Source organism: Anneissia japonica, unplaced genomic scaffold (assembly GCF_011630105.1).
Source record: "Anneissia japonica isolate Jap-2015-1 unplaced genomic scaffold, ASM1163010v1 scaffold69_len1423075_cov170, whole genome shotgun sequence".
NCBI lineage: Eukaryota > Metazoa > Echinodermata > Crinoidea > Comatulida > Comatulidae > Anneissia > Anneissia japonica.
Window position 1 is genome coordinate 666,696 of NW_022748202.1, and position 17,303 is coordinate 683,998.

The 17,303-nt window shown below is 35.9% G+C and overlaps 1 protein-coding gene across 1 annotated transcript; it reads left to right on the forward strand.

Annotated features, from left to right (window-relative positions):
* Positions 1 to 8,570: 8,570 nt before the first annotated feature.
* Positions 8,571 to 16,433, forward strand: LOC117120777 (very low-density lipoprotein receptor-like). The gene is made up of 4 exons (XM_033265862.1): positions 8,571 to 8,680; positions 12,202 to 12,721; positions 15,752 to 16,149; positions 16,258 to 16,433. The coding sequence occupies exons 1-4, from the start codon at positions 8,632 to 8,634 to the stop codon at positions 16,431 to 16,433; spliced, it is 1,143 nt and encodes a 380-aa protein (XP_033121753.1). The 5' UTR covers positions 8,571 to 8,631.
* Positions 16,434 to 17,303: the final 870 nt, after the last annotated feature.

Below are 17,303 nucleotides of genomic sequence, written 5' to 3' on the forward strand. Positions count from 1 at the left end.
TTAAATTAGTTAACATTTTTTTTATCTTTTAATATGCGTGCCCTGTGTGGCATTTTTCTTTGACCGTTTGTTAAATTTTCGATAGTGAATCTGTCCAGAAAAGATTTTGTCGAATTGTGTTAGGCCAGCGGTGTACTGTACTTCTTATACCGCCGCCTTAAAATGATTCAATCTGCATAGACTCAGTGATCGGAGATACAAGCTGGTCTGTAAAGGCCAACTCAGACAGCGTCGGCCGACGCAGCCCGACCCGATTTATCGTCGGGGACAGTCTTAAGCCGTCGTGAGAATTATTAAACACGTTTAATATTCTACTACGCGACCTGTCTCTTATACACATCTAGATGTGTATAAGAGACAGGCGTTGTAATTATAAGCAGTAGGCTTAATATTGCTTAGTTTTTTCATGGAGGAATTTTTCTCCATGGTTTTATCTAGGCCTACTAACAAAGCCAAGATAATTTCCCTGTCGTACTTTAGCTCTAATTGGTATTAGGCCTATAAGCAGATGATAATCAACAGTTTTGCTAGTATATGCATATGATAATGTATGTTCATGAAGGAATATGTTTTATTTATTATGTCACAACCACAACCAACAACTTGGCTAATCATATCTGGCTATGATTGACAACCGAGTAACTTGCCAATGTAAACTTTTGTGACAGACAGAACAAATTTAATAAAATCTCAAGTATACAATAAACAAATTATTCTTATCTCTCAAAAATTAGGAACACAAAGAACTGAAAATGATTGTTCAAACAAATGAAACATTCATAGGCAAATCAACGGAATTTTCTTTATATCTCATTAGAAAAAAGTTATTGTTTGGATGAGATAATTCGTATCTATATGGATCTCAACTAAAGTAGGCCTGTACCAATTGTTTGAACAATCAGACATCTCGGGTACTGTTTTCCGAAAGTGACAGTTACTGTATGTTCAATGCCGCCAGGATTTTCAAACAGTATGGGACAGTATCAGGCTGGACCCACTTTACGCGTGAATTCAAATAATGAGAACCCAATTTCTTAAGAAAGTTGTCCATTTTACGTAAAATTAATATGAATAATCTAGGCCAATTTCCTAAAATATTGACCCATTTTACGCAAAATATGAGAAATCTGGACCTATTTTATTTAAAGTTTACCCTTTTTACACAAAGTATGGGAAATCTGGACCCATTTGTAAAATGTGGACTCATTCTTTGTGGACCCAATAGAAAAATTGTGTGGGACTGTCCCAGCTGTCCCAAACTGGCTACGGCATTGTGTATGTTACCAATTTTATCAATAATAATACTAGAAAGCATTAATTTATCATTGAGTGTTAGCATACAAAGATAATATTTCAGTACAGGGAGGCCAATAGGAATTGGATGCACAATATCAGCTCTTAAGTTCCTACTCTAATCTGTCCCATAAATTGCTAACCAACAAATAAAAATTGACAACTGGAATATTTATAAATTACGCATGTACTTATTTTTATACTAAGGCTTACATCCCTTTTGTATCGCCGATTTTATCAACGGCAAAGTGTGTCGACTTTCAGAGTCAACGTAACTTCCATTGACACAGAGAGGATCAGGAACTCAAAGGGGACAATTATTTCAAGTTCCTCTTTGATCGTCAACTTTCAGTGTTCTTGAGCAATAGTTCTTGAAGTCGGCGAACACGAAATAGTCGGCAAGGAAACTTGATCTTAAACATAACTGTTTGGACAGTTCGAGGGGAAAGTTGTATATGGGTCCAGCAAAATACAGCTAATGCTATTTAGAAATAAGGCATGAGCCGAGTGTACGTATTTCAAAGATCCAGTACCAAAAAAACAAAAACAAAACAAAAGACGAACTTGACAAGACTGCCTGTCACGCGATTAGCAGCTCTTCTTCGACGTGCTCAGAACACTGCTGCGAAAATCATAACTCGTACTAAAAAACACAAACACATCACTCCAGTACTACGAAGTCTGCACTGGTTACCTATTCAATCCTGCATTAAATTCAAATTGCTTTCAAAAATTCAAAAAGTTTGGAAAGGGTCCGCGGACCCAGCTGTTAGGACTGGTGGGGTACCCCTTCCTCCTGCAGGCCCGTATGCAAGAGGGTGGGGGTTCGACGGGGGAGGACGCACCCCACCCCACCCAAAATTACAAAAGGTCCACATTCCAAGTAGAAAATTCAAGACACACTCTCACATGCTCCAGAAATCCATCCACCAAAAATGCCTGACAATCAGAGCAGGTTCCAACTAGGACTGCCTAATTTAAGATTTGTGAGTAATTTTAGAGTTTGTCACCGCCGTTGCGTGTCAATAACTCGCCACGTACAAAACTCATTTTCTCTCTATATATATAAGTTTCAGTAGAATTAAGCCTATCTTTATTCCCGTTTAAGTCTGCGAGTGCCATTTTTGGCCATCTAGGTGTCATATATATCATAAATTTTCTTTTCCTCAAACCCAACCGTGGTGGGGTTGGCTGAGGTGGGTGGACCCTCCATGGCTAATATTTCTGTGAAAGTCTCTATCTAGCCTGAAAGGGTGTGGACGTATTCGCTTAAAAGCAACAATAAAGTGATTTATTGCTACCCTGTTCCCGATCAGATCAGTTATAGGATTATTTTTAAATTATCGATTTTTTTTATTTTTGACGTCTATCCATCTCATCCACGACGTAAAGCGCTTGTAAGTATTTGTTCATATTCGCAATTTCCATTAATTTTATTCATAATATAACATTTACATTTGTGGTAAATTTAGTATTTTTAATACTTAATAATATTATAAGTTTATTTTTGGTTTTTTTTTTTTCATTGTGCGCTAGACCTACTGTACATTTACAGTATTTCTTTTATCGGTATGTTTAAATTTATTAATGTTTTATTTACCTTGTTCTATAATTTTACATGGTTTATTGACATGCAGTGAAAATCTGAAACACCAAGTGGTTAGAAACGACACGTTTCACATCTAGGCTATGTGATGTCCAATTTGTAGGGATTTATTTTACTCCGACCTCGATTTATTTACGATTCTTAAAATTGTAATAGTATTAATGAACGTTAACCCGTAGTATAATTAATAATATTTCCAATGTGTTTTTAATTAGATTGATTTAATTTAGTATAGATCAGTTTCCTTAACATATCAAAGTTTTTTTTTGTTTTTTTTTATTGCTTTTAACATACATAAAACAACATAATATAATATAATGCAATATTACAATACACAATCTCATCTTCTAAAACTAGCCTGAGCCAATGAAAATGAAAATGAAAAATAGTACATTCGGCTGATTAGCCCTTTCGTTTATCTTAAGCCGTCGTGAGAAATATTAAACACGTTTAATATTCTACTACGCGACTGCCCCCGACGCACACCATCTGTCTCTTATACACATCTAGATGTGTATAAGAGACAGTATATATACACACACACACATGTACGTATATAAATAATAAATAAGTAAATAAAATTAAAATAAAATTACACACAGATGAAAAAATTAATAAATGTAAAAATTAATTTACCAGTTTCATTTGCAGTACTTTTCTCTTAAGGCTTTTTTTTTTTCAATTTTACAGAAAAAGGGGGGGGAGAAGCATGATATTTCATACATATACATATACACACACATATACACACATATACATATACATACATTTAAATATATACATATACATACATACATATAAATACACACACATATGTATGCCCACCCATATATACACATATACCTACACACATTTAATAGAACGTTTAAAAAGCTCTCAACCAATTTTATTCTTTTTTTTCTTTTGCATAAGTCAAAATTGTAAATTGTAAAGGGAAAAACAACACCAATTTCATCGTTATTTACTGCTTGTATGTTTATCTCAGCAGTAAACCTCATTTTTTCATTCTGATGAAACTACTGTTTTATTAGAAATGTTAACAACTTTGTATTTTTAAATAAACATTTAAACTACACTACACATTGACAAATCAATCTATTTCTTAATAATTAAAATTAAACTTGCCTCATAGCTTCTACAATACAAGAATAAGTATACAAACTATAAAAAATGTATGTATAAAATATTGCATAATTAATTCAACGTATAACAAGGGATAATTATTATATCAAAGTTAATATTCATCGTTAGGCTATCAACATTTTTGATTTTTAGCGCCCCCGCCCCCCCCCCACCCAATATTTTGGTCCACTTTCCACAAATTCGCACCCACCCAATACAAATCCTGCGTACGGGATTGTCCTGGTATCTTTAATTAAATCGAACTGACAAAATACATTGAAATGTCTTAAATTAACTTAAATTATAATACAGTACTTAATTTCAATAAATTATCTTGAAAAGAATGACAGTGTTGTAATTATAAGCAGTAGGCTTAATATTGCTTAGTTTTTTCATGGAGAAATTTTTCTCCATGGTTTTATCTAGGCCTACTAACAAAGCAAAGATAATTTCCCTGTCGTACTTTAGCTTTAATTGGTATTAGGCCTATAAGCAGATGATAATCAACAGTTTTGCTAGTATAGGCATATGATAATGTATGTTCATGAAGGAATATGTTTTGTTTATTATGTGACAACCACAACCAACAACCTGGCTAATCATATCTGGCTATGATTGACAACCGAGTAACTTGTCAATGTAAACTTTTGTGACAGACAGAACAAATTTAATAAAATTTCAAGTAAACAATAAACAAATTATTCTTATCTCTCAAAAATTAGGAACACAAAGAAATGAAAATGATTGTTCAAACAAATGAAACATTCATAGGCAAATCAACGGAATTTTCTTTATATCTCATTAGACAAAAGTTATTGTTTGGATGAGATAATTCATATCTATATGTTTAAACTTAAATTATAATACAGTACTTAATTTGAATAAATTATCTTGAAAAGAATGACAGTGTTGTAATTATAAGCAGTAGGCTTAATATTGCTTAGTTTTTTCATGGAGGAATTTTTCTCCATGGTTTTATCTAGGCCTACTAACAAAGCCAAGATAATTTCCCTGTCGTACTTTAGCTTTAATTGGTATTAGGCCTATAAGCAGATGATAATCAACAGTTTTGCTAGTATAGGCATATGATAATGTATGTTCATGAAGGAATATGTTTTGTATATTATGTCACAACCACAACCAACAACCTGGCTAATCATATCTGGCTATGATTGACAACCAAGTAACTTGTCAATGTAAACTTTTGTGACAGACAGAACAAATTTAATAAAATCTCAAGTAAACAATAAACAAATTATTCTTATCTCTCAAAAATTAGGAACACAAAGAACTGAAAATGATTGTTCAAACAAATGAAACATTCATAGGCAAATCAACGGAATTTTCTTTATATCTCATTAGACAAAAGTTATTGTTTGGATGAGATAATTCATATCTATATGTTTAAACTTAAATTATAATACAGTACTTAATTTGAATAAATTATCTTGAAAAGAATGACAGTGTTGTAATTATAAGCAGTAGGCTTAATATTGCTTAGTTTTTTCATGGAGGAATTTTTCTCCATGGTTTTATCTAGGCCTACTAACAAAGCCAAGATAATTTCCCTGTCGTACTTTAGCTTTAATTGGTATTAGGCCTATAAGCAGATGATAATCAACAGTTTTGCTAGTATATGCATATGATAATGTATGTTCATGAAGGAATATGTTTTATTTATTATGTCACAACCACAACCAACAACCTGGCTAATCATATCTGGCTATGATTGACAACCGAGTAACTTGTCAATGTAAACTTTTGTGACAGACAGAACAAATTTAATAAAATCTCAAGTAAACAATAAACAAATTATTCTTATCTCTCAAAAATTAGGAACACAAAGAACTGAAAATGATTGTTCAAACAAATGAAACATTCATAGGCAAATCAACGGAATTTTCTTTATATCTCATTAGACAAAAGTTATTGTTTGGATGAGATAATTCGTATCTATATGGATCTCAACTAAAGTAGGCCTGTCCCAATTGTTTGAACAATCAGACATCTCGGGTACTGTTTTCCGAAAGTGACAGTTACTGTATGTTCAATGCCGCCAGGATTTTCAAACAATATGGGACAGTATCAGGCTGGACCCACTTTACGCGTGCATTCAAATAATGAGAACCCAATTTCTTAAGAAAGTTGTCCATTTTACGTAAAATTAATATGAATAATCTAGGCCAATTTCCTAAAATATTGACCCATTTTACGCAAAATATGAGAAATCTGGACCTATTTTCTTTAAAGTTTACCCTTTTTACACAAAGTATGGGAAATCTGGACCCATTTGTAAAATGTGGACTCATTCTTTGTGGACCCAATAGAAAAATTGTGTGGGACTGTCCCAGCTGTCCCAATAACTGGCTACGGCATTGTGTATGTTACCAATTTTATCAATAATAATAATACTAGAAAGCATTAATTTATCATTGAGTGTTAGCATACAAAGATAATATTTCAGTACAGGGAGGCCAATAGGAATTTGATGCACAATATCAGCTCTTAAGTTCCTACTCTAATCTGTCCCATAAATTGCTAACCAACAAATAAACATTGACAACTGGAATATTTATAAATTACGCATGTACTTATTTGTATCGCCGATTTTATCAACGGCAAAGTGTGTCGACTTTCAGAGTCAACGTAACTTCCATTGACACAGAGAGGATCAGGAACGCAAAGGGGACAATTATTTCAAGTTCCTCTTTGATCGTCAACTTTCAGTGTTCTTGAGCAATAGTTCTTGAAGTCGGCGAACACGAAATAGTCGGCAAGGAAACTTGATCTTAAACATAACTGTTTGGACAGTTCGAGCGGAAAGTTGTATATGGGTCCAGCAAAATACAGCTAATGCCATTTAGAAATAAGGCATGAGCCGAGTGTACGTATTTCAAAGATCCAGTACCAAAAAAACAAAAACAAAACAAAAGACGAACTTGACAAGACTGCCTGTCACGGGATTAGCAGCTCTTCTTCGACGTGCTCAGAACGCTGCTGCGAAAATCATAACTCGTACTAAAAACACAAACACATCACTCCAGTACTACGAAGTCTGCACTGGTTACCTATTCAATCCTGCATTAAATTCAAATTGCTCCTCATAACCTACAAGGCCATCAGTGAACTTGCACCTTAGTATATTACCGATCTTCTTAAGGCCAACTCAGACAGCGTCGGCCGACGCAGCCCGACCCGACTTATCGTCGGGGGACAGTCTTAAGCCGTCGTGAGAAATATTTTTTGATTTGTTGTCGCGTCGCGTCTGCGTTCAACTCACGCAGACCCGACGCGACAACAAATCGCGTCGGGCTGAGTCGGCCGACGCTGTCTGAGTTGGCCTTTAGACATCACACTTCCTCCCGTACACTGCTTTGAGTCACAAATTTCTCCTTCATATCCCTAAATGGAAGCTCAAGTCATGTCATCGTACATTCTCTTGTGCAGCACCAACTTTATGGAATACCGGTACTTTACCAATAGACATTAAAACTTCATAAAGCGTCAACATTTTCAAAAAAACGTCTGAAAGCCTACTTGTTCTCGGAAGCATTTTAAATTTAACTTTGTCGAGCGCCTTTGAACATATTAATAGATAACGGCGCTATATAAATGCATTTGATTAATTGATTGAAAACTTTCCCCCAATCATCTTTACTTGAACTGATGACCTCCTTAATCTGTTGGCAAAAACCCTTTTCCCATAATCAGAGAAGCGACCAGTAATTTCCAAACCGCCATCAAACGTTTCCAGCGGTTGCGGTTGATTGACTCTTGGAAGTATTAAATTTCCAGTAGATCTAGGTAAACTACATTAAATTATTTGTCTAGTTATACGAAAAGATTGCCATATTTTTGATTGACGAAAAATCCTACGGGCTTCTAATCGCCGAAGAGTGAACAAATTGCCAATTAAGTATGAGAATCGAGGTCTGCGTTGTTGGGCTATTGGATTTATTTATGTCTTGGTTTATAAACAATAATATTAAACGAAAACCGCCTTATTGACTAAATACAAACTTCTTGTTTTTGTTTTTTTTATCCCAATAGAAGATCTCTTTTTTTTTTTCATAATTGAATTATCAAATAACCTTCATATTACATTTGCTGTATTTTTAATAGTCTCAAAACAAGTGTCATAAAATTGGGGGTCTTGTTTATTGAATTTTCCGGTATCAGATCTTCGTTATATTACCCATGATCATATAGACTTCAATGGAGTTTCAATATCTTTTAATTATTGTTAAGAATGAAATCGGTATTAAATGTTTAGTATTTACCACAATCAAGTTTGTGTCGTTTTATTATAGTCTGGGAACTGTTAATAATTAATGTACTGAAAGGATAGTAAGCAACAAATGCAACATTAGCATAGTTTTCAAAATAAAATCCCACTTCCTTGACTATATGCATGTATCTTGAACCTTTATCTATTCCAATCTTTGCAAAGTTACAAATAGATTATTTGTTATATACCGTGTCTTTAAACATCAAATCAGCTAAAAACATTTCCTTGTTTGATAAAATACATTTTTTTTCGAAGCTTTGGCAAAAGTACTGTTGTTTTAAACCTACTGCAGACGTGTGCGGACGAAATTGATTACACAGTGATGTATCTAATAGGCTTGTTTTTTATTGTGATGTCTTCAGAAGCACAATGTAAGCTATATTATCTTTTTGTTTTCCAAGTTCCAATCATTCATTAGTAAAGTGATTCTACTTGCAATGTTTTAAGAATCTGAATTTATATGGCGCCTTCACTTTCTAGAGAATATACAAAGGTGTACTGGCATCAGTAGGCCAATTTCCCTGGTCACTGGACACTTAGTTGGCAAACGAGCACAATTTTGTACAACTTTCTCTTCTACCTGAAAAGTATCCCTACTATTTTGTAATACGGATACTTTACACGCATAATTTGTATTACGGATAATTTACACGCATAACGTTCAATGCCACACTACACAGGTACCCATTTTTACTCCTGGATGGAGAAAGGCAAACGTAAAAGTGCCTTGCCCAAAACACAAGCAATGCAATGAGCGTCGGTCTCAAACTCCCAATTTCACGAACAGATGTCCAACACCATTTAGAGTGAGAGATGAGTGGATTTAGTGCACATATTTTACCATATGTCTTAATATGATTTGTGTATGGGAGAGACATGGATCTTTAGGCGATGTGAGCAGTGCGCTTTGAGATCAGAGGTCAATGACCTTTGTTGACTACGTTTGACCAATATCTATATTTTAGGGCACAGTAGTATTTGATAACATGCATCAACATTATTTGAATTAGGCTCATTTTTAAGATGAGAGATCATCTGAAAATGTAATTTCCTAGCTGTAGGTAAGCATTTCATCCAAGCATGCTGTTTGTTTCCTCCATGCTATCAATAACCTTAAGTTTATTTAATAGCTACAGATTTCAAATACATTCCCAACAGTCACGGTTTCGAATTAAAATAGATCATTAAATTAAATACTCACAAAAATGGCATAAATAAAGACTTTAGGATTTCAAAACGATTATAAGTTTATTAATTAATTTATTAAGGAAACTCTTTAACTTTTTATTTATTTGTTATTTTTTTATTTTTTAAGCAATTGAGATCATAGGCCTACAGTCGGCAGATTAGCTCTTTTATCTTTATTTTCTTTGTTGCAACCGCCCATTATAATCCGCCTTTAATTATAACTATCATTTTCGATTTATCCCAGTCACTGCTAAACTGTTTATTCCCGTTTGCTAGTTTGTAAAGATTTTTTAATCATACGTGTTATTGCTGAGAAAATAGCCGTTAACATAGTTAAATTATATATTAATCATCAAAGAAAGGTAAATACACACAATATAATATATATACATACACACACATATATATATACGCATACATATATACATATACATATATATAATATATATATATATATACATGTGTGCGTGTGTGTATGTGTGTGGGTGTGTGTGTACGATTAAGCTTACCCCCTTTCTCTCTCCTTTATTAATGATCGTAAGAAATATAGATGGGAGAATTTTTTTTGTTTTTTTGTAAGCATTGCTATGGGAGATAGTTTAGATAAAGGACTAATATTTTTTATAAATAATATATATATATATATATATATATATATATATATATATGTATATTGTTTAATATAGCTTCGGTAACAACTCAAGCCACAAGTAAGTTAACTAAATGTTACTATTTAAGCAATTTAATTAAATTAACAATATTATAAGTGATGGTAACTCTACACAATATTAATTTTTTTTTGTTGCATGCATTATATTTTTAAATATGTAGATGTTATGTTTTTACAGCCGTTAACAAATGTGCCTTAAACTTTTTTACTTTTTTATACAAAAAAAAATACAAAATGGCAAACAATTATTAATATACACAGTTTTTTTGTGAAAACAATGACAATAAATAGAACTTGGTAGCTTGAACACGAATTATACCATTAATATATTAGCCTGGTTCTCACGAGAGCCCTAGTATCCGGATCGGGAGCTAACCGTTAACGCTAACCGTTAGCACATGCGTGAGAACGCCCGATCGGTTAGCGCTAACCGTGATATTCGATCATCATATTGTTGGTATCCGGATCGGGATTTTCTCGCATGGACGCACGGCAGATAACGGTTAGCAGGATCCGGATCCTGCTAACCGTTAGCTGCCGTGTGAGAACATAGCCTACACTTATTTATCTTATAATATTACACTTTGGGCTATAATTAAATATTTAGTTAATTACTGGCCAATAAAAAACTAGAAATTGTAATCGCGTACGTGTGATTGTTTAATGATAAAAACGCGCTCAACTTGCTAACCGATAGCGCTTGCTAACCTTTAGCGGTGTCCGGATACTGCTAACGGTTAGGGCTAACCGATCGGGCGTTCTCACGCAGGTGCTAACGGTTAGCGCTAACGGTTAGCTCCCGATTCGGATACTAGGGCTCTCGTGAGAACCAGGCTAATGGTTATGTTCTCACACGGCAGCTAACGGTTGGATCCTGCTAACCGTTAGCTGCCGTGCGTCCATGCGAGAAAATCCCGATCCGGATACCAACAATATGATGATCGAATCACTGGCCAATAAGAAACTGGAAATTGCAAACGCGTACTTGTGATTGGTTGATTATAGAAACGCCCTCAACTTGCTAACCGATAGCGCTTGCTAACCGTTAGTGTATCCGGATACCGCTAACGGTTAGCGCTAACCGATCGGGCGTTCTCACGCAGGTGCTAACGGTTAGCGCTAACGGTTAGCTCCCGATCCGGATACTAGGGCTCTCGTGAGAACCAGGCTTAAGAAGTTCAAATGGGAAACTAATTTTCCGTACCATATGACATACCACGATGTTCAATCATCATCAATCAATGTGTTTGAATCGATATTAGGCCTACAGGAGATCATGGGGGAAGGGGTAAACGTCCAGGGATGGAGCCAGTATTTGCGAGACGGAGGGTCCGATGTCTCCGACGGGGAGGTTGATGTCCCCCCGCGAGAGGAAAAAATTCCTCGAGGAGAACAAAGTGGGCGTGGTCGAACGTCGCTTTAAATGCCTCGAAAGTGGTCTAGTGGGCGAAATCCCCTGAAATTTCGACAATTTACTAATATATACAAAATACGTAATTTTTTCCCCGACGAATTGTGGTTTTTCTCCCAGACCCGAGGGAGGGGGCGGGGAGCTCCACCCACTGGCGCCAACCCTGAAACGTCGCCTCACATCATTTTTAAGGGGGAAGGGTTGGTCCCCTCACTTTTCGAGAAGGTATGCCTGAAAATTGTTTACATAAATGCATAAATGACCCAGGTTTTAACGAAAGAGCGCAGATGTGTATAAGAGACAGTAGTAATACATTGTAAATAAAATTTTAAATCAAATTTAATAATTGTATTGTGTTTGTTTTTATTTATTTTTTTTTAATATAAAATTCATTTTTACTAGATTATGTTTAATTTGATATTTAATTATGTAGTTAAGTTGGGATTTATAAAGGTGGCTGGCACCTTTTTGTCAATCGCTTTGCGCATTCATTTCGTTCCTGATTTTGTACTTGTACTTTTGTACTATGTCCCCTACCATGATGCATCAGAGGACAAAATAATTAAGATTACCTTCTATCTTCAAAATACATATAAATAAAAAATGGGCTACTTTTTTTAAAGATTTTGATGAGTGCAAGCAGGTGATACCAAAGGTGTGCAGCCAAGGATGTATGGACAATGAAGGAGGTTACATTTGCTATTGCCAAGAGGGCTACAATCTTATAAACCACACATACTGTCGATCTATCGGCCCAGACCCAGTCGTCCTTTTTGCAGACCGTTCGTATGTAAGTGAATATCACCCAATTACAAAAAAACACCGAATTATTGCAAATAATCAAAGAAACGCTGTGGCTTTAGATTATGACATCAAGAAGATGAAGGTTTACTGGTCTGACGTGTATCTTAATCAGATATACCGTACTAATATAAATGGCTCTGGTGTACCAGAGGTTGTCATTACTGGGGCTCACACACCAGATGGAATATGTGTTGACTGGGTTTTCCGTAACATGTACTGGACTGATACGGGAACCAATGTCATTGAAGTTGCAAGCCTTGAGGATCCAAGCAAACGGACCACTCTCATTTCAGATAATTTAGATGAACCAAGAGCTATTACTATTGACCCAAGAATTGGGTAAGTTTAATGTTTTTTAAATTCTTGGCCGTAATATCTGTGGTATGTTTTAGGTAAATGTAAAGTATTCCTGGGGAGGATGCAGTTTGTGGGCTGTCTCTTATACACATGCAAAAGGTGCAAAGGGTGCGTCGCACCCCATAAATTGTATAAAGAAAAATAACTGTTGTGTTATAAATTATTGTTGATATACATTATTGGTAGGATTTTTAAGGTCCATGAGAGTGCAATTTCCATGCACCCAGGGGTCCATATTTTCAAATTTTTCGCACCTCAGCCCCAACCATGTTGGGGTTGAAGTGGTGGACTCTCATGTACCCATAGGCGCAGATCATGGGGGAAGGGGTAAACGTCCAGGGATGGAGCCAGTATTTGCGAGACGGAGGGTCCGATGTCTCCGACGGGGAGGTTGATGTCCCCCCGCGAGAGGAAAAAATTCCTCGAGGAGAACAAAGTGGGCGTGGTCGAACGTCGCTTTAAATGCCTCGAAAGTGGTCTAGTGGGCGAAATCCCCTGAAATTTCGACAATTTACTAATATATACAAAATACGTAATTTTTTCCCCGACGAATTGTGGTTTTTCTCCCAGACCCGAGGGAGGGGGCGGGGAGCTCCACCCACTGGCGCCAACCCTGAAACGTCGCCTCACATCATTTTTAAGGGGGAAGGGTTGGTCCCCTCACTTTTCGAGAAGGTATGCCTGAAAATTGTTTACATAAATGCATAAATGACCCAGGTTTTAACGAAAGAGCGCTTACAACCAGAGTACATCTGATTGTATAGCAAGATACCTGTATCTAGCCCACAAACATCTAAATTACCTATAATACTCGACTCGAGTGCTCGTGCCTTTCTTATAATTTGAGAAATATGAGAAAAAGTGTGCAGAAGTAGTATTTTCTATGGTACATCACAGCGATTAATTAGATCGATGATGATGAATTTTACATAAGAGTGTCATATCCGGCAGTCTAGAGGTACAATTTCCCCAAATTTTACCACCTCAACCCTAAATGTGGTGAAGCTGAGAGACGTGTGCACTCACAGTTTTGAAGTATGTAAAGTAACTACATCAAAAACAATGATTTTAAGTTTTATTTTCTACGGTAACGTTCATCAAATTAGATATCTATGGTTGCCGAAAATAGCTGATAAAAGATCATGAGAATTTGTTGGCGCTTTATTTTGACTATATTATAACGGTGATATGTTGTTGATGAATTTTACTATTTAAAAGTGTCATTTCTGATCATCTTGAGGTACTATTTCCTCAAAATTTCTCACCTCAGCCCCAGTCATGCCGGGGCTGAGGTGGCCACACGGCTTTGAGATAGGTCGAGTATATTAAATACATCAAAGAAAGTGTTTCTTTAGTTTAATTTTCTATGGTACATTGGATTGGATTGGATTTATTCGGTGTAAACACCAAGGATAGCCCACGAAAGTCTAGAAGAAGACTTATTTCCAGTGGGGTCCTTCTGGTGGTGATTGGGCAGTAAACCGGGAGACAATCCCATACTCTTTTCCGAAGAGTGTACTGCGTTCTTTAACGTGCACATGGGTCATAATGCACACGGGACCAACGGCTTAAAGGTCTCATCCGAAAGACGGTGCGCTATTGTAACTTGTATTTCAGCCCTCTAGCTGAAACACAAGGAGAGGCAGCGATAGGAATTGAACCGGGGACCTAGAGATCTCCACGGTTCAGCGCGCACACAGCGGCTACCACCAGATTTGCCGACTGAGCTAGCTGCTCATCACTCGAATTAATTAGATCTCTGTTGTTTTTGAAAATCCCTGATTTAAGATCATGAGTAATTTGCTGGCGCCTCATCTAGACTAAATAATGATGGTGTGATAATGGTGAATTTTACTGTATAAAAGTGTCATTTCCGGCCATTTAAATGTATTATTTCCTCTAATTTCTCACCTCGGTTGTGGACTAAAGTAAATACATCAAAGAGAATGTATTTAAGTTTAATGTGTACATAACACATACTTATTAGATCTCTGTGGTTGCCGAATATCGCTGATACTTTTGACTATATAATGGTGATGTGATGATGAAATTTACCATAAAAGTGTCATTTCCGGCCATCTACAGGTACTATTTCCTTAAATATTTGCACACACCCCTACCGCCAAATCCGGCATTCGCCCCAGTATTCGTAATGAAAATTAATTCTTGCTTTCATTTTTTCCCCACAGGTACATGTTCTGGTCCGATTGGGGCCAGGCAGCTAAGATTGAACGCGCGGGAATGAACGGAGAGCAAAGACTAGCCCTCGTTGATGCCGACATCTACTGGCCAAATGGTCTGACCACTGATCTTGTTAGTAAACTTCTCTTCTGGGTGGATGGTTTGAGACACAGCCTAAGTAGCATTGACTACAATGGTCATGGTAGAAGCACCATCCTCCAATCAAGTTCAATTTTGCCTCATCCATTCGGTATTACCGTGTTCGAAGATTATGTTTACTGGACAGACTGGCAGAAGAAAAGTATCATTAAAGCCAACAAATTCAATGGAAACCATACCATTTTAGTTGATAACCTTTCTCGACCTACAGGCATCCAAATATATCATCCTCAAAAACAAATTAACGGTAAGACTTTATTCCAAGTTATTCATGTTTTGTGATTTTTAATAATGATGGTGTGATAATGGTAAATTTTACTGTATAAAAGTGTCATTTCCGGCCATTTAAATGTATTATTTCCTCTAATTTCTCACCTCGGTTGTGGACTCACGACTTTGAAGCAGGTAAAGTAAATACACCAAAGAGAATGTTTTTAAGTTTAATGTGTACATAACACATACTTATTAGATCTCTGTGGTTGCCGAATATTGCTGATACTTTTGACTATATAATGGTGATGTGATGATGAAATTTACCATAAAAGTGTCATTTCCGGCCATCTACAGGTACTATTTCCTTAAATTTTTGCACACACCCCTACCGCCAAATCCTGCATTCGTCCCAGTATTCGTATTGAAAATTAATTCTTGCTTTCATTTTTTTCCCCACAGGTACATGTTCTGGTCCGATTGGGGCCAGGCAGCTAAGATTGAACGCGCAGGAATGAACGGAAAGCAAAGACTAACCCTCGTTGATGCCGACATCTACTGGCCAAATGGTCTGACCACTGATCTTGTTAGTAAACTTCTCTTCTGGGTGGATGGTTTGAGACACAGCCTAAGTAGCATTGACTACAATGGTCATGGTAGAAGCACCATCCTCCAATCAAGTTCAATTTTGCCTCATCCATTCTCTATTACCGTGTTCGAAGATTATGTTTACTGGACAGACTGGCAGAAGAAAAGTATCATTAAAGCCAACAAATTCAATGGAAACCATACCATATTGGTTGAACATCTTTATTCTCCAACTGGCATCCAAATATATCACCCTCAAAAACAAATCGACGGTAAGAATATATCCAAATTCTTTCATACCTGAAAGTAAAATATATATGAAAATTTGGAAATAATCTGTAGAGTTCGGTTAATTTGTTATGCTTCTCCTTGAACTTTAGGAATTAATAACCATTGTGAAGGTCATAACGGTGGATGCTCTGATCTGTGTGTAGCTGCCCCTGAAGTGAGCGATAATTCCGCTAAGTATTCCTGTCTGTGTCCTACAAACTCCTCCTTACTGGTAGATGGACGGACATGTGAGGGATCAGAAAAGAATCCACTAACACCAGGTTAAAATGAGATTATTGTTATTTGACCAACATAATTATCATATCAGGCTTACCATTATCATTTAACATTGCCACTCTCATTATAATGACCATGACCACTACGTCTAGTACCATTGGCATTACTTTCTAGGCCTAGACATCCACTACCACTATCATGGAGCAATGTTACTATAGTAGAACCCCTCTTTGAATGCCCCTATTGAGGGGTTACTTTTTTCGTGAAACGAGGGGAAATATATCTTTTAAAACTACGGCCAACCCATATTAAGGCGACAATCCTATTAATGGGACGAAAACAATATCATGCAAAATTGCCAAATCAACACACATAATTCCCCTATAAAGGACTATCTTTGTTTTTATCGTATCAGTTCAACTGACTAAAACCATTGTTTCATTCAAATACATATTATGACAACTTTTCATTTCTAAACTTACATTCAAAGCATATTATTTTTCTTGATACTTAATATGAACTTTGGTGTACGCCCACTGTGTGTTAGGCCTACTTCGTATTAAACCAATGTTGTCACTTTTAATCCATAATCAAAGCATTTTCTCCAATGTATTTTCATGGATTTCATCCAGTAATCTGCAATCTCCAGGCAAGTACCGTACTCTAATCACGCTCTGTACCTTGCGTACCGGTATATCCAATAGAACATTTATTTAAAAGTATTTGGTCATTAATTAATTTAATTAATTAACTTATATATATTATATATATATATAATATATATATATATATATACAGTATATAATGTATTTTTAATCATATATGTCAGTGCTGAGGAAGAGCACAGGCGTGCTTGAAATATTCGAAATAAAAAACCTGTTTTATGTCTATTACGGTATGTCAATATTATATATATATA

Bases quoted from the DNA above. Each gene is read 5' to 3' on its own strand.
- LOC117120777 (XM_033265862.1), top strand. From the start codon at position 8,632: ATGTATCTAATAGGCTTGTTTTTTATTGTGATGTCTTCAGAAGCACAA. The intron at 8,681-12,201 runs GTAAGCTATATT...CTTTTTTTAAAG, and splicing joins GATGTCTTCAGAAGCACAAT to ATTTTGATGAGTGCAAGCAG. The intron at 16,150-16,257 runs GTAAGAATATAT...CTTGAACTTTAG, and splicing joins CCCTCAAAAACAAATCGACG to GAATTAATAACCATTGTGAA.